This window comes from Biomphalaria glabrata, chromosome 10 (assembly GCF_947242115.1).
Source record: "Biomphalaria glabrata chromosome 10, xgBioGlab47.1, whole genome shotgun sequence".
Lineage (NCBI taxonomy): Eukaryota > Metazoa > Mollusca > Gastropoda > Planorbidae > Biomphalaria > Biomphalaria glabrata.
In genome coordinates this window covers 1,536,542-1,560,388 of record NC_074720.1, presented here as the reverse complement: position 1 = coordinate 1,560,388, position 23,847 = coordinate 1,536,542, and the positions used below count along the sequence as shown (strand labels likewise).

Genomic DNA, 23,847 nt, shown 5'->3' with positions numbered 1-23,847 from the left:
TTCAAGTTGGACCTTGTATTAGAACTTCTAAGATGAGATAATTTTATTCGTGCAAATAAACAGAAGTTCGGTTTGATTACAATTGTCCACTTCAGCACTGCTACTATTCAGGGCCGGTTTTAAGTTTTACGAGAGGGCAGGCGGGGCTACTGCCACGGGGCCTGCACAAAAGAGAGGGCATCCAAAAAAGAGATTTTAAAAAAATATCTGAATTTCGACGGGTCAGAAATTTAGATTTTTTTTTAATTTTTTTTTTTCGTATTTTTAGCGCTTACACTTAAAATCTTACATCGGCTGGCGACACTGTCAGGTTGAAGAAGTTTCCTTTTGTAGCATACTCGGAATATGTAAATGCAGCTCCGAATGTACTGCAGTGTGTCTATCAACGGTCTTCCCTCCACAAACTCAAAAATATGCATTTTTTAAAAATCTTAAATATGCATATTAAATATTTTTTTAAAAAGGAAAATGAAATAAAACTTGCTCTTTATTGTAAAATCTGGCATGCTTTTAGCTATAAGTATTATTAATAAGTGTATTTTTATTAAGGTGTTCAAAATATGTGTAGGGGCCTCAACATACTTAAATTCGGCACTGCTACTATAATAATAACAAAATAGATGCAAACACTAACGGTAGTGGCCAAAGTATTTGTTTACATTACAACACATAATAGTAAAACAAGCAATCAATTTAAGGTTATTAAATAGAAAAACGTTATAGGGCCGATCTTTCAAATGATTAATAACTGATCTTAAGAGCGCTTAGGTGTGGACAGACGTTGAGACAGGTAGAAAAAAAACTCACTTTGTTTCTTGAAGCGTTCGCATGTCGCACAACAAGAATGTCTGTTTCTCAAATCGTAACAGTCAGATGGCGTTAAGATTTTACAGTTGTCTACATGGTCCCCATATTCACAGCCTGGACAATAAGTACAGACAGTCTTAAGTGTCTCGAGAGCATACAGCAAGACATACAGTATATAGACATGTATATTTTTTTTATTGCAGCCAGTAAGTCTGAGTCTAGAGACTTAGATGTTTATAATTACAGCCAGTTGGTAATCTTAGCCTAAAAGGACTTAAAGACTTAGATGTTGGTAATGGTAGCCAGAAGGGCATGTAAGAATTAAATGTATGTTATGGTAGCCAGTGGCGCAGTAGGGCATATAAGACTTTGGTGATTGTAATACTAGCCAGTACAATATTTAGATTTAGATGTTGGTATGATCCATAAATGTTGTAAAAATAGCAAGACCGGTTTTTTTTTTTACCGTTTTTCTCCATTTCTTTCTGTTTTTTGCCTTGAGCCTCATTCAATTATAGGTTCGTCCATTCTGTAATTTGAATTGCTATCTATGTCTGCCTCTTTTTCTTTTTCCTGGTACTGTTTCATGAAGAAAGGTCTTTGCGATAAGGTCAAACAGTTTTAGTTTGCGTTTTTGTTTTGGACAATGGTCAGCAGGTCATAGTGTGTCCCCAATGCCATTGTGATCCTGTTTCGAATTTACTCATTGATGTTGAGGACATCTCTTCATAACTCAACAATGAATAAGTTACACAAGTCTGTTTTCGTTTAGTGAATTACGTGTGTTTCGCAACATGACGGAATCAAAAGTATAAAATAATTCCCCAAATTTATTCTTGTGAGTGTTATTTTAAAAGTTTAGATTATTGAATACAAGAGTTTAAAATGTTGCCATTAATTGGCAAATCTGATAACATTATATTATTATATTTTATTTATAACATTGTGTCCTGGCTCGGTTTTTGTGTGTTGTCTGGTAATAGTAAATACTTCACTTATTCTAACGCGAGTCCGAACTTATCCAAGGGGCACAACAATGGACCTCATTCACCAATCGTAAACAAACAACATTTAGTCACGTGATCTTATTGATAAAACAGTGGGAAAAAAAACTGTCACGTGACAACCATCATGAATTAAACATGAGATCGTAAATTATATAGAAGTGATAAAGCACCACGTGGCTAAATGTTGTTTGTTTACGATTGGTGAATGAGGTCCATTAACTATCATATACTTGATAAAACTTGTGAAGACTTTCACCTGATGTTTATTTACAGATGGGGATGATCGTCTTGTCTCTCTATCCGTCGTTTTATTTAGCAGTCTATTTAATATCCATCTTTCTACAAGTCCTAGCCATATTCTCCTCCTATCATGTACCCGTATTCTGCAACGTCATTCGACTGTCTGACTACGTCACCACTTTTACCGTCGCTAAAAACAACGCACAATATTGTTGGCCTCCTTCAGTCGTAGAACGACTATGGTTCATCTCGCACACTTCCTCATGTGGCTGTGGAGCTCTATTCTGGAGAGACACTCCCGTCCACAAATATCGCAGGATAATTCGGCTTTTGCTTCGGTGGTAGAGGGGTTGGCCATTTTTCGTATTGTACGTTTTTCTTCCTGAGTTGAGACCCATGACGCGAAAGGACGTAACCATCTTCTTTTTTTTTTTTGTAGTAACGTCTGTATTATATAAGATAAGAAGATGTTCTTTCACTGTCCATAGCTTTCTTGGTCACTGTCTCTCTCCATCTGGTGCTGTCTAGAGCTATGTCCTTCCTAACACAACAAACCTAACATAATCTCTAAACTAGGTCACTACAATTGGCATTACTTTAGTTGGAACACTTTCATAAATAATTCACAACATTCTCTATGATTGAATGTTTTGAAACATCGGCTAGAGCAGGGGTTCTCAACCTGTGGGTCGCGACCCACTTGGGGGTCAATTGACGATTTGCCAGGGGTCGCCTAAGACCATCACAAATAAGGATTGTTACTGTCTATTCTTCTATTGCTGTATGTGTGTGTATGGGGGGGGGGGGTCGCGCAGAGTGAGATATTGTAAAAAAGGGGTCGCCGAGCTTAAAAGGTTGAGAACCGCTGGGCTAGAGAGTCACTTACCTACATTTGAAGGCTGTTTTACTTCTTTGCATGTTTCACAACACAGTTTCGATGTCAACTCGTGACTGTAGCACAAGTAAGTGCCAAAGGTTCGAATGGCATTTCGACAGTCAAGGCCGTTGATACGCATCTCTAGCCCCAGATCTGGACAGTCCTTTAAAAAATATTCTTTAGTCAACATCGACAGTAATTTTGTTCGGAAAAAAAGTTCATTACAATACATGTAACTGAATTTACATCTAACTTCTGACAGAATGGTAAAATAAAAAAAAAATAAAAAAAAAAAATACTTCAAAAAAAAGAAAAAAAAAAGCTTATACGAAGTGTAATTGTATCAATTAGTTTGGTTTGGTCATATAGGCTTAGTTAAATTTGTAATAGATCAAGACCAACATCAATAAATCTGTGCGATTAATAATGTATTTATATTTTTTTTTGTTTATCGCTATTTCATACTTTTAGCTTTCTCAATACGCTACAACCCTATCACTAGTCTGGATCAGTTGGAAAAATGGGAGGGGGGGGGGAGGGGGAATATCTGAGTGGATTTTACCGTAATTATTTTTTTTTAAAGGGGTGGGGTCAGGGACCTGAATTCGAACTCGTGGCTTACAGCTCCTCAGGCCGACGTGCTAACCACTCTGCTATTGAGGTACTTATGGCTAGAGAAGATTGTATAATTATATATTATTTTTTTTTACAATTAAGAGCGGCAACCTATAAAGGGGACTAATTCAGCTTATACCACAACTTCAGTCAAGTAAAACTTCTTTCCCTTGTTCGAGATACCAAACAAAAAAATTAATTAGCAATAGTTAATTTACTAATTGGTTATTTTTTAACTTCATTCTTGTGTACTCGGGTAAAAGAAATAATTGTGCAAAATTACAACATGATCCGATATTGGGTGACGGAGAAATAGCGTGTACAAACTTTTTACCAGACAGACAGACAGAGTGAGTTGAAATAAGCTTTGTAAAAGTATATTTATCTACTGGCTTACCGATGAGTCTTCCTGATCGTAGTTGCTTTGACCGTAGTCATACTGCGTTCTGTATCCAGTGTTGGCGAACCCTTGACCACTCACGACTACTCTTGGATCTCCATAGCGATATCCAGTTTGTTGATCCCAACCTTGCGCTGACCCAGAGGGGTACGTGTATTGATTTCCTGGTAGGTATGTGGTCCTTGAGCCCTGGCTCTGAGTCCACGTGACGGGTGGGCTAGGAGACGTCACGTTGGAGCCTTGCCTCCAGCGCCATTGAAGTCTCCTCTGTTGTTCGTAATCCCTTCTCTTGGACTCTTCTAAATTACGTCTTCTAGCTTCTTCTGCTTCTAAATTGCGTCTTCTAACCTCTTCTGCTTCTAAATTGCGTCTTCTAACCTCTTCTGCTTCCAAATTACGTCTTCTAGCTTCTTCTGCTTCTAAATTGCGTCTTCTAGCCTCCATAGCTCTCCGCAATGAATCTGGGGTCTCAACACCAGGTTCTCTTATTACTCTTTTCTCCTCTTCTCTTCTCCTTTCCTCTTCCCTCCTCCTTTCTTCCTCTCTTCTTCTCACTTCTTCCCTCCGTCTCCTCTCTTGTTCTACTAACCGCCTCTTTCTTTCCTCCTCCTCTGTTAACCTTCGTCGCGTCTCATCCTCAGTTCTCCTCCTTTGCTCCTCCACCTCTCTCCTAATGGCCTCTTCCTCTTCTTTTTGTTTCCTCCTTAAAGTTTCGATCTCCTGACGCTTCCGGAGAAGCTCTTCGCGCTGCCGCCTCAGTTCGTCCTGCCTGCTGGTCTCCTCATCGTTCTCCTGTTGGTCGTACCCCCATCCAGACTGCGTGCTGGGCAGTGGTCTCCTTGCATCAGATTGGCTTGATGGACTGTCCACCACCACGACTGTCTGTCCTCTCCTGGAGTTTCTTCTCCCGCTGACCGATCCTTCGTCTGAATTCCTGCTTTTATTCTGAGGATTAACATAGACATACTTTGTTCTTTCTTTTCCAAAGGGATAATTGTAAGTCTTGCTTGGACGGCTTGGACCTACGTTCAGAAAAAAAAATACATTCACTTCTCTTATTTGGATCTTACCTTTAAGCTTATCTTATAAATTATAGACATTCCTTAAAATACAAACAAATTGATATGTACGTCCTACGCGTATAAGTGAGTTAATTTTAGTCATCCGTGTTACAGTTTTAAACTCTTCTAAGTCATTGTTGTTGTTTTTTATGGCTGACTCAGGCTACTCCTTCCATACTATAATGACACTAGGTTACAAGGAGACATGTACCAATTAGTTCTAGCATCCAAATAAGTAATGCGCACGATCCTATGAATTTTTTGTTTTGGTTGATTCGGGTTAAAGCATGCCATAAGTCAGTGTGACTGTCGTAGTTTTAAATGGGTTAACATTGCTGAAGCATTGGCATATCGGACAAAATATGTATTGGATTTAATCTATTTTAATATAGAAACTTACAGTGGTAGTTGCTAAATTAGTCATTTTTATACTTGTATTGATAACTAATAGTTAATCCTTCCAGAGGTAAAGCGCTTAGCCTTTGTACTGAGAGGTCTCGGGTTTGAATCCCAGTGAAGAGTGTGATTTTGAATTTCGGGATTTTAAGGGCACCTCCGAGTCCACACAACTCTAATTGGTACCTAAGGTGGAAACGTAAAGGCAGTTGATCGTTGTGCTGGCCACATGACACATTTGTTCATCGTGGGCCACAGAAATAGATGACATTTACAGCATCTGCCTTATATATCTTAAAATCTGAAATTTTATAACATTAAGTATTGTTATAGCACTGGCCTGCACACCGCTATCCAAGTTAGTGCATTAGCGTGTGCACTCTTTGAAACCAGACTTATAAAGAATGTTGACATTGGGGAAATAACGGAGTCAATGAGCTTAGAAGAAGGATCTATGTTAGAGTTATTACAGTATATTAAATTCGCATTTAAACAGAATAAAATTATATGTTCTTAAAAATCAATATTATATTTCCTTAATTCAATATACAGTATTTATTATTTATTTGGACTAAGGAAAAAAAATAGCCCAAGATTATATATTTACCCGTATAGTTAGTTATAGTTATTCGGGCTGTTCCTCTTGAACTTTCAGCCCCTGGCTGACTGTAATAGAATTTTTCTTGAAATCCTGGGTTATTAATTTGTTGGTCTATGCCTCTGCTCTGAAGATAGAATAAAACAATAGTGCTTTAAATAAGAGGTGAAGTGAGGGGTGGGATAGCAATATCAACGCAATATTAAGGCAGAAATTGGGTAATACAATGTAGACCAGCGGTTCTCAACCTTTTATGCTCGGCGACCCCTTTTTACAATCCCCCACTCTGCCTCGACCACCCCCCCCCACACACACACAAACATACAGCAATAGAAGAATAGACAATAAAGATCCATATTTTCGATGGTCTTAGGCGACCCCAGGCAAATCGTCTATCGACCCCCAAGGGGGTCGCTGAACCACAGTTTGAGAACCCCTGATGTAGACTATGTGATACCCAGGGGAGGACTGGCTATGTAGGCGTTTGGACACATTTTTAAGGCGTCGTCGAAATGGCCGCCTTGGATTGTATTATGGCTCTAAATAATAATAAGGCTTGTCTTCGAGTCCGAAGATTAGTGAGGAATACAGAATTTCCCGTGGCTGCGCAGCCCCAGCTGTGACCTACATATTTTGCCTCATCCAAGGTAAGCATAACCATTGTCCGCAGGTGGACGATTTAGATTTTCTTTTCGCCATCTGCGTCCGTCCTCGGCAGCGGATTTTCTTATGGTCTTAAATGTGTATCCCGCGGCCTTTGTAAGTGACCTCCAGCTGTCTCGTTCTGAGGCCGCATGCAGCCAGGTGCTCTCTTCTAAGTCAGCTAAGGCAAGTTGGCGCTTAAGCTGATCTTTGGCTTCTACGACTCTAAATAGTAATATATTAAAAGATTTATAAGATGTTCTCTTATAAAATGGGCCCACGGAACATCGCGCCAGTCTCTAGAATAGCGGTTCACAACCTTTTAAGCTCGGCGACCCCTTTTTACAATCCACCACTCTGACGCGACCCCCCTCCCACACACACACACATACAGCAATAGAAGAATAGACAATAATAATCCATATTTTCGATGGTCTTAGGCGACCCCTGGCAAATCGTCAATCGACCCAAGGGGGTCGCGACCCACAGGTTGAGAACCCCTGCTCTAGAATAACGGTATTGCTAGAACTCTATAAACACTGGCCAAAATGAAATAGCTAACTCAAGAAGCTGACAACTCGGGTTCCAATCGGCTAGACACTTTAATGGCTTTACTAAATAAACAATTAAGAAAAATAAAAACTTTACAATTGGTAGCACGAAAGGCCTGACTTATAGCTGTGCTTCACTTGCACTGGAATATCTGTCTCGACTTAAACTCTCGGCTGTCCTCAATTTCCCGGGCCTGACCTGACCCTGACACACTTTCTTTTCTTCCGTCTCCTGGCTTTCTAATGAACACACAAGTCTTTTTTTTATTTTAGATCGACCAGTAACAATATTAAGTTTGATTTACACGAAAAGTGTGTTCACCAGTCCTTTGGAAGTACACTGGCCTGTGTAACAAGTGTCAGCTGATAACCGACAAAGCTACGCAGATCGGCGTCACTAAACGATCCTTTGTAGTCATTATTCATTATTCTGTCATACTTATTACTTTGCACCTAAACAGTACTTATTCCTCAATAATGTAAGCCTATTAGCTTATATCTGTACACCTTGCTTCTTGTAGGCGTAGGCCTACGCTTCATTCCTTTATCGAGAAGAAGTCAAACTCATAAACGCGCTGGTTGTGAATGTGTATCTGTTTCGTGAGTGAATGATGTTCGAATTTTAAAACAAAAATATTGTTTTTTTGTACAGTAGTTTCGCTGAGTTTGTCAATTGAAGTCTAACTGAATTTCCATTAGATTGGATTAATAAAAAAATATCTTATCTTATCTTATCTTTATGCATAGAATATAGTAGCAGCGATGTCTTCGATTCCCAAGTTTAAGGATAAGTGCAATGTTTCAAATAGCTACGTAAGCCCAGTTGTGACCTACATATTTTTCTATACCTGATGCAGAGAAAGCCCTTGTCTGCCGGGGGTCTGTTTTAAGTTTTCTTAACGTATTCTGCCCTGTCTTCTATACGGGCTCTCCTCTTCTGCCATCTACTTTCCTCTGTGCCAGTGAGGGCGAAATGGCGTGGATCTTTACAGAGCTTACCGGAGGGGGGCACTTTTTTTTTAACATAGAATCTATTTGGATTTATCAAGTGATTAAATAATGAAAAAAATATGAAAAATGGGAAGTGGAAGAATAAAACGTGACAAAACCTAATAAGGGGGATAAATCTATATTTGTATCTGCATCTCTCATTAAGTAGCACTTATTCCCCTTAGTTTAATATAAAACAAAATAATTACTAATAGGGGCCTAATAGGCCTATTTATACATTGATTGACTAACTGATTAATTGTTTTAATTGATTGTGTTGTTGATTGAAGTTGCGTTAGCTGCAATGCATAATTCTGAAAGTTTCAACTTGATCCGAGAATGGGAAGTGGGAGAAAAGTCATGTTCAAACTTTTTACCAGACAGAGTGAGTTTATATAAGATTTGTAAATAGCGAGGTACTCATACGAGTGTATATAAAGATGAGGCTAAATAATTGTAGGCCTATAGGCCTTGTGTTAAACTACATTTGACTTATCTTATCTTCTTATCTTATATAAGGTTACTAACCTTACTGTCCTCGTCACGTTTTCTCATCCATCGACGTAAAGAACTCAGTTTATCTGTAATAAAAGAGGTTAGGGAAATGTGTATGTTCATTTTACATAACATAAATGATTTTCGTTTAAATAATGTATTTAACAACAAGGGTGGGTTTTTTTTTCATGTTAAATTGTTGTTTTCTTTTTCCTTAGGATCAGATCATCGTAAATACACCAAGAAACTCTGCAAAGTTATTTACTAGATATAGATCTAGGCTTACTGGATGCAGGGCCGGCCTCAGATGATTGGAGGCCTTAGGCGAAATGAATTAAGCGGCCCCAAATGAAATAGAAAAAATAAATAAATAGTGAAAACAAATGGAATTAATCATTTTTTTAAAACCTATTATATTTCAACAATCGGAGCCTCTTGGGTGTTGCCTAGTTTGCATATGCCTAGGCTCCATGACTACAGGGCCGGCCTCATATGATTGGTGGCCTTAGGCGAAATGAATTTAGTGGCCCCAAATGAAATAGAAAAAAAAATTGTGAAAACAAAATTGAATTAATCTTTTTTTTAAAACCTATTATATTTCAACAATCGGAGCCTCTTGGGTGTTGCCTCGTTTGCATATGCCTAGGTCCGGACCACGTAGATGGCGCTTGATACGCAGCAGTTACAGGATATTGCAGAGTATAGAGATATTGACAGTACAATAAAGCAACAATAGTTTATTTTGTTCAGGGTCAACTTGTCACCGAGAGTGCTAATATCTACGACAGTGGTTCCCAAACCTTTTTCCCTAACGGAACACTTCTTACATTCTGGGTAAATAGCGGAACATTTACTTATTTTTGTAGAGAGATCAATTCAGGTAGTGGTCTACTTGTTAATTATTCCAGTAGTTTATGGAACACCTGTTTAGACCTCGCGGATCACAGTTTGGGAACCACTGAACTACGAGCTCTACTTTCATAGAATGAAAGGCTTTGGATTAGGAATACAATCAGGAGGCTAGTGTTCCAAATGTCAAGATAAGACTTGCTATTTATAACATTTAGGGCTCATCAATTCCAAATTCTCCTTTACATAAATGACCTTCACAAAAGTAATATTCCAAGGCCGTAGAAAAAAAAAAGCAGAAGGCATCCGTTCAGGGGCGGACTGGGAGTCGAAATCGGCCCGGGTATTTCTACACAATCCGGCCCATAACTTGTATATCATATGATGGGCACCCAATTCTAGGTCTACCTGTCCTCAAAGTCAGTATGTTAAGTTTGATAATGTATCGATATGCATACATACAGTGAACTCTTTATAAATCTTTATAGAAATATAGGCCTTATGTTGACTTTTAATCGCTAAATGTGTAGGCCCTAAAAGAATGAAGTCTTACTAGTAGCACTATCTACGGATGTATGCCATCACAATATTAGGAAAATGTGTTACATTAAAATCGTATTACAGTGTAACGTCTGTGAAAGTTTTGTTCTTTTTAAACACAACGCTCACAGGGCCTTTTTATAAGGTTTTTCTAAAAACTTTAACAATTTGATGCGTGGCATCCATGCGGCCCTTTCGTGGCCCTACCAGCCCATTTTGGGTACCGGCCCACCGGGCATTTGCCCGAATGCCCATATAGCCAGTCCGCCCCTGCATCCGTTCATTGTATCTTTAAATTTATTGGAAAGAACTTATTGCTAGTAATAATGGACCTCATTCACCAAACGTAAACAAACAAACATTTTGCCACGTGGTTCTCTATTATTATCTTCTATACAAATTACGCAATCCATAAAGGCTGTCACGTGATGCGTAATTTTCATTGTTTTATCAATATTATCACGTGGCTAAATTTTGTTTGTTTACGACTGGTGAATGAGGTCCATTGAGAAGGAGATTTAGCATATTTGTTGTCACGTGTCAAGGTCAAGGTTGTTATAACATGGATAAACAATATGTTTACATCTAGAAAAACAACAGCATTTTCCAATAGAACTAAATAGAGCAAAGGAGGTTCAATAAAAGAAATGGATTAGTTCATTCAAGAGAGGGTATATATATATATGTATATGAATGAAAGTAAATGGTAGAGTAAAATACTGGGTATCATATTGTTACGAATCTCCACTATTCCAGGCTCTCTTCAAACTGCACCACACGACACAACGAGCTTAATTAACCTCACAACTCAGGGCTCCAAAGTATCAGTCGGTTTAATTTCAAATACATCGCAATGGACCTTCTTATCTTATCTTATATAATACAGACGTTACTTCAAAAAAGAAGATGATTACGTCCTACGCGTCATGCATTTAGTCATGCATATTAACCAATGACCTAAATTCTGCCAAGTCACTGGTTTTCCTGGCTAGCTCAGGCAACCCATTCCATGCTCTAATAGCACTAGGGAAGAAGGAGTATTTGTACAAATTTGTCCTAGCATATGGGATGAGGAATGAGTCAGTGCGGAGCAGAGACGAGGTTTTTGTAATGACAATGTTAATGTTGTTGCCAAAGGACCTCATTCACCAATCGTAAGCAAACAACATTTAGCCACGTGATTCTATATATCTTCTATGCAAATTATGTAATCCTTAGTGGTTGTCACGTGATACGTATTTTTCATTGTTTTATCAATATTATGACGTGGCTAAATGTGTTTATTTACGATTGGTGAATGAGGTCTATTGGCAACAACATTAACATTGTCTTTACAAAAACCTCGTCTCTGCTCCGGCTGACTTCACACACTGTGCTGGTTCTCGCCTCGTACTGTTAACATTGCGAGGTAACGTGAAGTGAAGTCTTGAGTCTTAACACCCTGGCTCTTTTATAGGGTCTCTACTGGCCTTCTAGAAACGCATGGAACGTCGCTTGACCACTCAGCTTGATTACATTCGCCGTGACTTGCGTGCGTGATATTTCCAGCACAGGTCTTTGCCGAACTGGCGTGTACTGTCACTGGTCTCGGTTGACCGCTCGTCCTGCGCTGGACAGTGGCGATTTGGGTAGGCTAAAAACACACAGCACTACCCCCATCTGTGTCACCACCAGGGTTATAACATATATATATGAAAGTAAATGGTACAGTAAAACACTGAGTATCAGATACCAGGGAAAGAAGACAAGCGGATTTGTACTGTTACAAGTCAACACTCCAGCTGGCAAAATGGAATATAATTTTTATACTATGAAGAGACGAAGCCTGAGTTGGTTCGGTCATATTCTAAGAAATGACTCGCTGTCAAATATCATACTTTATGGTACAGTAGAGGAGGCAAACAGAAAGGGTCTTCCAAAGAAAAGCTGGAAAATGTAAAAGAATGTACAGGCATTTGTCATGCTAAGAACAGCTGCTGGCCAGAAAAAGTGAAGGGATTTGTCACTCTCGCCATACCGCCCCCCTGACCAGGGCCGGTCCTAACAGTTGCGGGCCCTATGCGAAACTGATTGCGCGGGGCCTAGTCTGGGTGGGAATAAGGGTAATACGTGAAAATGAATATTTTGTATTAGAAAAAAAAATCGACTTTGAATTTTATTTATTCTTTACAAAGTACAAAATTGCGATCAAATTAACTTTAATTTACGAACCTTGCACCTATGGCATATTTATATGTCAGTGACTATAAAAGTAAATAAAGAATTGTAACTTCCGATTAAGGTGAAAATTCGCCCGATTATTACATTTTATTACATGAAATCTGACAATGTCTTTTTTTCTTTTATCGTGAGTAGGATTGGCGTTGTACGCAATGAATGACACCCACAAATGACAATTTTGACTATTTTTCAGGAGAGTTTTATGAGTTTTCAGAAGATTTTAATAAATTCAAGAGATTTCCATGACTTTTTTCGTATACATTCTGCAATCTAATAATTACATCTAGAATTAGAGCGGGCCTGACAAGCACCTCTACAACAAAAGTCAAGGACAGATCTGATGAGCTATTGATTGTATTTTAAAGTCCTATTTTTTAAATACACTCCTTGCTTAAAAAACTGTGTTGATTCTTCTCACATATTATAAGAGAGTGAAAACCCCGTTTTACACCTTGTCGGTGAGCCAAATGGAACCAAAAAATAAATAAATTGCTTGCACTGAGTCCTCCGTCTATCTCGCCTTCCCATCTCGCTGAAATTTCCACCGTTACAAATTGAGAATATATCTAGGTCAGTGTCTTGCAGTACAAACCATAGGTTACACTACATCTCACACTGCTAATATCGATGTCAAATTAACTTATCACTTATCGGGATTGGCAGACGACTTCGACATGGGTCAGGCAGAATATTGGGTAAGACCCAATGGACCCCATTCAACAATCGTAAACAAACAACATTTTCCCACGTGGTTCTCTATCTCTTCTATACATAAAACTTTTTCTTTTTAACAGGAAAGTCTGTCATTTCTAAGAAAGCGCTTCTAGTGTTTTAGGTCGACATGTGAGGGACAGAAGTAAACATGGTGTCCATACGTCAGTCTATTTCTAAGACATTTTTCTAAGTTTAAGTCTTTATAAAAAAAGTTGTTCAAAAATATATTCAGATGCAAACATTCTTTGAGAATGAAATATTAGATCTCTAATTTTAGAAAATTTAAAATAATTATCTTATCAATTACCGACGTTCATTCAATAGAGAAGATAATTACGTCCAACATATATCCATCGTGCATGTTAACCAGAGACTAAAACTCTGCCAAGTCGCTGGTTTTTCAGGCTGATTCACGCAGCCCATTCCATGCTCAAATATTACTAGGGAAAAAGCAGTACTTGTGCACATTTCTCCTAGCATATGAATTAAATAATGTGCTTTCATCTTTGAGTATTTCTAAGTATTATAATAGGTTGTGTTTGTATTTGTAAGTTGTGTTTCAGTGTTTTATGTAGTATTGTTACTTCACTCTTTAAGTCCACTGTTCTGGTGTGTCTTTAAATGTGAATATTGATGAAACTACAAAAAAATCAAACAAAGCATTAGGATTTATTAAAAGAAATTTCTATAAATTAAATAAGAACATAAAACTAAAATGTTATTTAACCTTGGTTAGGCCAATAATAGAATATGCATCCTCCGTTCGGGACCCCTTAACTCAAGAAAACATTAAGAAACTGGAACAGACACAAAATAGAGCAGTGAGATTCATAACAAACGAATATTCACATTTGACTAGAGTAACACCTTTAGTAAAATCACTAAATTTAGAAAGCCTTCAGGACAGAAGACTCAAAAGTAAAGTAGCAATTATACATAAAACACTGTACCATAATCTTCAAATACAAAAACAAAATTTAATAAAATACTCTGAAAGACACAAAGATAAAGGCACATTCCTCGTCCCATATGCTAGGACAAATTTGTACAAATACTCCTTCTTCCCTAGCGCTATTAGAGCATGGAATGGGTTGCCTGAGCTAGCCAGGAAAACCAGTGACTTGGCAGAATTTAAGTCATTGGTTAATATACATGACTAAATGCATGACGCGTAGGACGTAATCATCTTCTTTTTTGAAGTAACGTCTGTATTATATAAGATAAGATAGTCACGACCCTATTTGGCATGTGTTCTACTTCTTTTTGTTGCCTTCAGGCAGTGTTTCCCAAACTTTTGACTCAAGTGTACCCTTTTAGAATTGTTGTAACTCTGAGTACCCCTCGCCTTGCATCTATAAGAAGAATGAACATTATAAATGGGTATTTAAAAGTAAAATCAGCATAGTTAACTGAGGTGCAACGCGTACCCACTCCAAAGTCTTCTCGTACCCCTAAGGGTACGCGTACCCCACTTTGGGAAACACTGCCTTAAGAGATCAAAAAAAAAAAAAAAGACACATATTCTACTATTGTTTTACCCAGGGAATTGAACCTATTCGTTCTACATTTAAATTAATTCTTCATTAAAAAAACAAAACAAAAAAAAACAATATACTAATCCTAACAAAAGATTTTTTTGTTCAAAAACCTAAACTACGGTGTGCTTGTTTGCTTGTTTGTAGGACGTAATCATCTTCTTTTTTTGAAGTAACGTCTGTATTATATAAGATAAGAAGAAGATAAGATTGCCTTGGAGTGTAACTGAGTTGTTTACTGTGTGTCTCCAGCGTGTCAGAAGATTATGTCCAGTGTGTGTGCTCTCAGTACTTAAACAATGTCATGTGAGACGTATTTGTGCTCGTTCAATGTGTACTGTAATCTTGTTGAATAAAACCATGATATTGATATTTTAGTTGACTTATTTCATTACATGTTTATAAAAAAAACAAAACACAACATATAGACCTATCCTGTATCCTGAAAAAAAAAAGTTGCCTAGGGAGTCAATTGGCACTGTGTAATGGAAGTCATCAACCAATCGTAAACAATCCACATTTAGCCACGTGATAATATTGATAAAACAATGAAAATTACGTATCACGTGACAGCCTTTATGGATTGCGTAATTTCTATAGTAGATATAAAGAAGCTTTTATCAACTCACCCATCTGTCTGTCTGTCTGTCTGGTAAAAGAGTTTTCCCACACCCATTCTCAGATCAAGTTGACGCTTTGCACAACTATTCACTGGCATAGACAAGCATCAATCAATAAAAAAAATATATACAAATAGTCAATCTATTACTGTTAATTAATTATCTTTATTGATGCTAACAAGGGAAATTAATCTTCCAGTGTTCACAGATATGTAGGGTATCGTCCCTTAGATAATTGAACATTCTCGGATCAAGTTGAAACTTTCAACATTTTTTTTACCCAACAAAAACATGAATCAATTACAAAATTAACCATTAAGTCAATTAAATTATTGGTAATTAAGTATTTGATATCGAATAAGGGGAACAAATTCTACATTATTGAGAGATATAGTGCGGAGATCGTTTCTTTAGATAAGCTTTGTTTTGTTTTTTCAAAGGATTTTTTTTTTACTTTGCTTGTTTTTAAATTAGATCTAGACTACAATCGTCAACAAAATATCTTTTAATGATTCTGACGTCTGTTAATCTTGCCGTAAACTGAAAGAAAGTTTTAAGGAATTCCCGATTGTGCGGGGGCGTTTAGCTGTCGGTACGAAGATGTCAAGTTAACCTGCTCCATGTTAAGTCGACCAAACGTTTTAATTAGTTTTCAAACTCAAAGCAAAATCTATTTTTCTTTCTACTTAAAGAGAGCAGTGGAGTTTTTGACATTCGGCGCGTGTCTAGGCCAAAACTAATTCAGCTTGACTAGTACACACTTTTATTCATTGTCTGCCTTTTTAACTTGCTATTCACTATTGACTATTCTCGCATCTTGGTGGGAAGCGTGGTCGTGCGCTTGAACTTGGCTTGGCTACCTAGAAGGGGGCTCGAGGTTCGACACCCGACTCGGGCAGAGTTGTGTTTACTGAGCGCCTATAGGCAGCACGGAAAACCAACTCCTAGATACCCCCTCCCCCCCACTGGTCCACAAATGAGATTGGACCGAAAGCGCTCTGAGCATGCTATAAGCATGAAAGTAGCGCTATATAAAAGCTATAATAAAAATCTTCAAAGACTAAATCTATAACGACCAATTCAAAAGTATTGATTTTAAATATATTTTTTTTCAAGAAAGGAGTGCTAAAACCAATGGTACACTTTTAATTTTTCAAACATATGCATGGAACATACAAATGATATACACATATATTGGGAACCTTGTGGACCAAAGTAAAAACACAGAACGGATGGGCCACAACAGTTGCTCCCCCTAGCAGCAGTAAATATCTACACACATGCAGTATGTGTGCCTAAGATTTAACTTACAAATAAAAATCAAAGTAATTACTTTTTGTTTTTGAATGTGATTCCTGAGTGAGGGCCTACCTTTTACAAAGCTTATATCAACTCACATAGTTTGTCTCTCTGGTTAAAGGTTTGTACACGTTTTTTCTCCCCCCACTTTATTTCGGATAAAGCGTAAATTTCGCAAAATATTTCTTTTACCTGACAAAACAAGAATCAATTTAAAGAAAAAAAAAACATTAACTTAATTAACTATTGATAATTAAGTATTTTGTTGGGTATCGAACTACGGAAAGAAATTGTACTTGACAGATGTGGTGGTAAAAGTTAATTAAGTCCCCTTTATACTTTGCTTTAAAGTTTGAAACTAACAATAGATAACTATTAAGCCTTTATATTCATAAGCACGTCACTGGTACAGTGGTTATTGTGTTGGCTTAAGGAGGCTTGAGCCCTCGAGTTTGAACCCTGGTCGCTCAGACTTTTTTTTTTATAAATGCATTTAAAAAGCTATCTCGGTAATATTCATCCAGATACCCACTTCTTTATCCCTTCCCTTTCCCAATTTGTCCAGACATGTGATTGGGTCATGGCGTGTTCAGAAAGCTAAAAGCATGCAATTGCGCTAAACACAAAACTATCGGTAAAATATTTCAGGGTTAGGGTGTAGAACTATTACAAATTTAATTACATGACTGATCCAAATTCATTGATACAATTGCATTTCATATAAGCTTTATTTTTTTAAAGTATTTTATATTATTTTTTTGTGTAGTCTTTGAGTTCACTATCTATGACCCCGTGACTTTGTTATCGGTTCGCTTCCCTCTTATGTTATGCCCAAATGTAACTGTCCAGCGGTCTAATGGGTTAGCGTTAATGTGTCCGTGTATGTCAGGGGTTCTCATCCTGTGGGTCGCGACCCCCTTGGGGGGTCGATTGACGATTTGCCAGGGATCGCCAAAGACCATCGAAAAAATGGATTGTTATTGTCTATGCATCTATTGCTGTATTTGTGTGTGTGGGGGGGGGGGGTCGCGGCAGAGTGGTGGATTGTAAAAAGGGGTCGCCGAGAATAAAAGGTTGAGAACCGCTGGTGTATGTGGAAGGAGGGGTCATGGGGGGATGTCTAAGATTGAGTAAACGCTTCCATCGCAAAACTGAATTTATGGCAAAATAGAGTTGGTAATGGGGAAGTAGACCTGTTTCCCTCTCTACGTGAGTTTGTCGCATTCAAACAAGAGCATGACGCGTAGGACGTAATCATCTTCTTTTTTGAAGTAACGTCTCTATTATATAAGATGAGATAGTACACGATTATTTTGGCTAGAAATGTGGATAGGCAAATATGGCCTGTGTTGGGTTATCTTGGGTGAGCGATTCGCTTTTTTAAAACTCTCATTTAGGGTGAGGGCAGGCCGAAAGAGAGGCCTGACAACCCACTCCAGCAAGTCAGCTACGCCGCCCACAAGGTCGCCGCCCACAAGGTCGCCGTCCATATGATCGCCGTCATCAAAGACCTGTGACTGGAGTGGCGGCCCTTACACGGCTTCGTGGCAGTTACTGAATAGGACTATGAAGAAATTACCCGTGGTTAGCGCGGTCTTCGGCCGCTTGTAGCAAGTGGGCCCAAGACCGAAGTTTGCACGCTACGTATGTGACAAGACCCAATTGTAATAATGGTCGCTGTCATTGTGGAACCTTAAGACAGGACTTGACGTGAAGAGATGCGGATCCACGCCTGACCTTAGGAGAAATCTTTTCTAACGATCAAATGAATAATGGACCGTATTGAAAGCTCTCCTATGCGGTTTTAACAGAAAAAGTTCTGAAATACATTTAGCCTTTTCCAACTTCATATTATTTATGTGAAGTTGGTTTTTTCAGCATATGTGAAGTTGGTTTTTCAGCATATGTGAAGTTGGTTTTTCAGCATATGTGAAGTTGGTTTTTCAGCATATGTGAAGTTGGTTTTTCAGCATATGTGAAGTTGGTTTTTCAGCATATGTGAAGTTGGTTTTTCAGCATATGTGAAGTTGGTTTTTCAGTATATGTGAAGTTGGTTTTTCAGCATATGTGAAGTTGGTTTTTCAGCATATGTGAAGTTGGTTTTTCAGCATATGTGAAGTTGGTTTTTCAGCATATGTGAAGTTGGTTTTCAGCATGTGGGAAGTTGGTTTTTCAGCATGTGGGAAGTTGGTTTTTCAGCATATGTGAAGTTGGTTTTTCAGCATATGTGAAGTTGTTTTTTTAGCATATGTGAAGTTGGTTTTTCAGCATATGTGAAGTTGGTTTTTTAGCATATGTGAAGTTGGTTTTTCAGCATATGTGAAGTTGGTTTTCAGCATGTGGGAAGTTGGTTTTTCAGCATGTGGGAAGTTGGTTTTTCAGCATATGTGAAGTTGGTTTTTCAGCATATGTGAAGTTGTTTTTTTAGCATATGTGAAGTTGGTTTTTCAGCATATGTGAAGTTGGTTTTTTAGCATATGTGAAGTTGGTTTTTCAGCATATGTGAAGTTGGTTTTTCAGCATATGTGAAGTTGGTTTTTCAGCATGTGGGAAGTTGTTTTTTTAGCATATGTGAAGTTGGTTTTTCAGCATATGTGAAGTTGGTTTTTTAGCATATGTGAAGTTGGTTTTTCAGCATATGTGAAGTTGGTTTTTTAGCATATGTGAAGTTGGTTTTTCAGCATATGTGAAGTTGGTTTTTTAGCATATGTGAAGTTGGTTTTTTAGCATATGTGAAGTTGGTTTTTCAGCATGTGGGAAGTTGGTTTTTCAGCATATGGGAAGTTGTTTTTTTCAGCATGTGTAGGGGCCTAGACATTAAGTCGAAGAAATAGGAAATCGACAACCATGGAAACAAATTAGGATGATCTGTCATTTCAACACTATCGTTTTATCCTTTCCTTTGATCCAAAAGCTATCGTATTCACAATATTTATTTATATTTTTGTAAACAATTTGTGTTTTTCGTGAATTATTTTTGGTTTATTATCCTTTTAACCTCAGAGAAACGAAAGTTATTGAAGGGATACGCCTATGTTGAGAGTTTGGAAAAACACTGGACTAAGAAATAGATAACGGTGAATGTGATAATAAGTAAACATATTATTAACTTAGTAGTAATACTGTTATAAACCTGGTGGTAGCAAAGATGGGGGTAGTGGTGTGAGTGTAGTCAGCCGACGCAAATCGCCCCACGCCAGCGCTAGACGAGCGGTCAACCGTGACGATTTACCACGGTCAGCCGAGACGAGTGTCAACACGGCGGTTCGGGAAGGATCAACGGCGGTCCGGGAAGGATCGACGTCGTGAACAGAGAGAGTTGTAGTCATCTGACCACTTAGAAACGTCGAGCGGCGTTCTGTCCGATTCGAGAAGGCCAGTAGGGACCCTATATAAGAGCGGAGGTGTCGCAGTCAAGACGGTTCACGGCAGGGGTTCAGAGCCCGGTTTACTACAGTCCGGTCGACTACAGCACAGTTCAGCGGTGTGGTTCTGTACGGAGCATTACGACGGTTCAGTGCGGAGTACTGTAAAGTACAGTTGAGACGACTGGCGTCTTGATCTTGGTCTGTGATCGAGTCCGACACAACGAGCCTAGTGTGTGAAGTCAGTCCTGAACTGTTGAACCCAGTGCAAGCCCGGAACGAGACGGAGAGGCCAGTGCAAGAGTTGATACTGCGGAACGGTGTTATCGGAGAGATATTTGTACAGTGTACGTGTTGCCAATTGTACAGTATTGGCTGTTATTTATTCAACTATTTAAGTGCTACGTTACTTCGGAGCCCTGAGTTGTCAAGTTCTTTAAGTTGGTGGTGTATGGTGCAGTTTGCAGAGAGCCTGGATAGTGAGATTCGTAACAATACTATTAACTCTTTCTCTCCTAATTGATGATACCATCGTTGATTTGATGTCATTAAATTTAATTAATGTTTCATTTTATAAACCTTACGTTGTTATATATATAAATATAATATATATGCATGCAGTTCCCTTTCATTCTATACCAAATAAAACATTTTTGACAGAATATAAATACTTTATTGAGGCTTAAAAAATAGCAGGGTATCGAAATACAAATGAGCAAAATGAAAAATTACGGAGAAATTGAATTTGCCATGTGATGCTATATTTGTATAATTGCAAAAAAAAAAAATACATATTTGTATTATATGACTTATATGATATTAACATAGTTTTTGAAAATCTGAATATGATATTAATATAAGGAATGACTGAAGCAAGATCTGTATATGCTGGTGACTAATGACATCTTTTGAATTACTTCCCTTTAAACTCATTTCCTCATAAATAAATTAACCTATAATGTAAAGAGCTCAATACTTTAATACTTTGTAATATATTTTATTGACAAATTCAGTGGCAAACTTGTAAAGCTATGTGCGGAACAACTGGCTTATATCTTTTGTGCTATATTCAACAAGTCATGGCAAACGCACAAAATAGCTTCCATTTGGAAGACATCTGAAATAATTCCAGTACCCAAAAAGAAGTTCATTGCTTCCAACAACGACCTACGTCCCGTAGCGCCTGGAGAAAATAATTTTAAAACATCTACTGAAAGAAGTCGAAACACGTCTTGACCCGCACCAGTTCGCTTACAAACCGTCAAGAAGTACAGAAGATGCAATACTATCCATGCTGAATTGTCTATACCATCATCTTGATACTCAGAGACACTACGCCAGAGTATTATTCATAGATTTTTCATCTGCATTCAACACCATCCAATCACATCGATTGATACAAAAACTATCTGAATTGAACGTACAAGCTTGGATTCTAAACTTTCTTATCAAACGCCCACAATATGTAAAAGTGAACGGGCATGTGTCCGGCACGAGAGAGCTTAGCACTGGAGCGCCGCAGGGGTGCGTCCTGTCACCAGTATTGTATACCATATACACAAATGACATTCAGAGCCTATCAGATGACACTCCCGTCATAAAATTTGCTGACGACACAGCAATCATTGGCCTTATTGCAGGTGACGAAAATCTGTACCATTCATCAATTAACACCTTTTACCAATGGTGTATAGATAACTTTCTAATTTTAAATGTTCAGAAAACTAAAGAAATGAATATTGATTTTAGGAAACATAAAGGCCATATTGCAGAAATTTAGATAACAATCAAACTATAGAACAAGTACAAGTACTGTCAAAACCTCTCACAAAAATTCACCAGCGACTTTTCTATCTCAGAAAGCTAAGAAAATTTAACATCGACAAAACAATAATTAAACTTTTTTTTTACAGCAACCATCAGCAGTCTAATTAACTTTACCATCAGCTGCTGGTATGGTAATACTTCACTGGCACAAAGACTTAGACTAAATAGACTAATTAAAAAAGCATCGCATATCACTCGAACACAGCTACCATCTCTTGAAGAGCTTTTCATGAAAGATGCCTTTCCAAAACACTCTCGATTCTTAAGGACAACCTGCACCCATTAAACCATTGTTACATAAGATCTGAATGAAGTGGTCGTCTCCTTTCCATTAGAACTAAAACAGAAAGATTTAAAAACTCCTTCATCCCACTTTCGGTCACAGTGTTACAAGATCAGCTGTCGTCATCAAGAAGTACATAGAAGTCAAACTCATAAAGTGCTGGTTGTGAATGTGTATGTGTTTCGTGTGTGAATGTTGTTCGAATTTTTCATCTATACTGTTATTGTACAGTAGTTACGCTGAGGTTGTCAATTGTAGTCAAACTGAATTTCCATTTAATTGGATCAATGCAATTATCTTATCTTATTTTATTTCGTCACTAATATTTAACAGTTTCAACAGTTGCCAACCGCATGCAGTCATAAAGTACTAGCTCTATAACTCAACACTTGCGTAGTTTAGTCGCCTACTTTTCTTAACACTAGTTATCTAAAAATAGAAGTAACTGCTTCTGAAAGTTAATAAATCACCAACCTTTCGTTTTTGAGGTTAGTCCAAGATCTATGTAGACCGCTAACAGAAGGGTGATAATCACCACTGAATTCATTTTCTATATATTACACAGTCTGTTATTTTCTTACAGAGCTTATTGTTTCCGAACTCCTCAAACTGATTTTTAACAAAAATTGAAAATAAGTTCTGAATTATAACGCAAACAAAAACTAGAGAAATGTCAAGTCTGTACTACATCCTCTACACATCACCATGGAAACTACAGACTCACGTGAACAACAATTTAAAAATATTGGATGTTTCTTCGCTCTCTCTCTCTCTCTCTCTCTCTCTCTCTGTCTCTCTTTTCGTTTCCTTCGTTCACGCCCGTACTTTTCTTTTCTACAACTGTTTTTTTTTTTTTTTGCTTGCTTGTACCTTTTTTTTCTTGTTTTTTTTTCCCTTCTTTTCCTTGATGCCATTTTCTTTGGCAGACGATTTCAAGTCGTAATTAACTTATTTCACAGGAGAGTTTCAAGATCACAGATTACACTTAAAGTTTAAAACTGCAACTTTAAAAAGTTTTTTTTTGTTTTAAAGTTAACAAAACAAATTGATTCAACGTGTTCCAAATTCCAATGATTGGATACCATATGAAAACCTAGACTTTATGTTATTTTACAGATTAAAAATCCTAGGTTAAAGAGTTACACCGGCACCTAGTTTGCATTAAATACAGGATTGGATTTTTTTTTTATTGTAAAATTAGTTTACTCATATGAAAAGATGCTTAAAGTCTGTTAGAGCCTAGAGGAGGTATAGATGAAGACATGATAGCCTGGTAATCCTTCTTAAAATAATGAAAATATGATAAATAACATTATTTAATTTCTTCATATATGTATTCCATTCCAATATAAGGCATATCAAAAGAAAAACCCACACCTACAACTAATAACTATAACGATTTCTTACAAATGCAAATACATTACCTAATAAAATACTCAGAATGACACAAAGATAAAGGCGCCTTCTTATTCCATATGCTAGGACAGATTCTTACAAGTGCTCCCTCTTCCCTAGTGCCATTAGAGTATGATTGGAACATAGAATGGGCTGTCTGAATCAGTTTATGTCTCTTTAATACGTGGGTACGTGTATGACGCAACTATCTTCAATTTAGAACTTCCGTAATTTATAAGATAAGATTGCTATTGTTAGATTGTAATGATTTGCCATAGTTATTTTATTCAAATAGAAACTAAAAAGTGAAAATGTCAGTCTCGGATTATATACATTATAAACAATATGCAGAAAAACATTTACATATTTAACTTACAATGAAATCAATCAAATGATTTCTCTCTCTCTCTCTCTCTCTCTCTCTCTCACTCCCTCTTTCTCTCTCTTTCCCTATCTCTCTCTTTCCCTATCTCTTTCTCTCTCCCTCTCTTTCTCTCTTTCCCTATCTCTCTATCTTTCCC

General features: G+C 37.6%; 1 protein-coding gene across 1 annotated transcript in view; it reads right to left on the bottom strand.

Annotated features, from left to right (window-relative positions):
* LOC106062283 (uncharacterized) overlaps positions 1-22,695 on the bottom strand; it is a 28,195-nt gene extending 5,500 nt beyond the window's left edge. Inside the window, exons 1-6 of the mRNA XM_056044454.1 lie at positions 22,406-22,695; positions 8,713-8,765; positions 6,011-6,128; positions 3,944-4,968; positions 2,941-3,094; positions 808-921 (exon numbers count right to left, since the gene is read on the bottom strand). Coding sequence (XP_055900429.1) covers positions 808-921; positions 2,941-3,094; positions 3,944-4,968; positions 6,011-6,128; positions 8,713-8,765; positions 22,406-22,478 — 1,537 coding nt within the window. The 5' untranslated portion in view covers positions 22,479-22,695. The remainder of the gene's footprint in view (positions 1-807; positions 922-2,940; positions 3,095-3,943; positions 4,969-6,010; positions 6,129-8,712; positions 8,766-22,405) is intronic.
* Between the last annotated feature and the right edge of the window lie 1,152 nt (positions 22,696-23,847).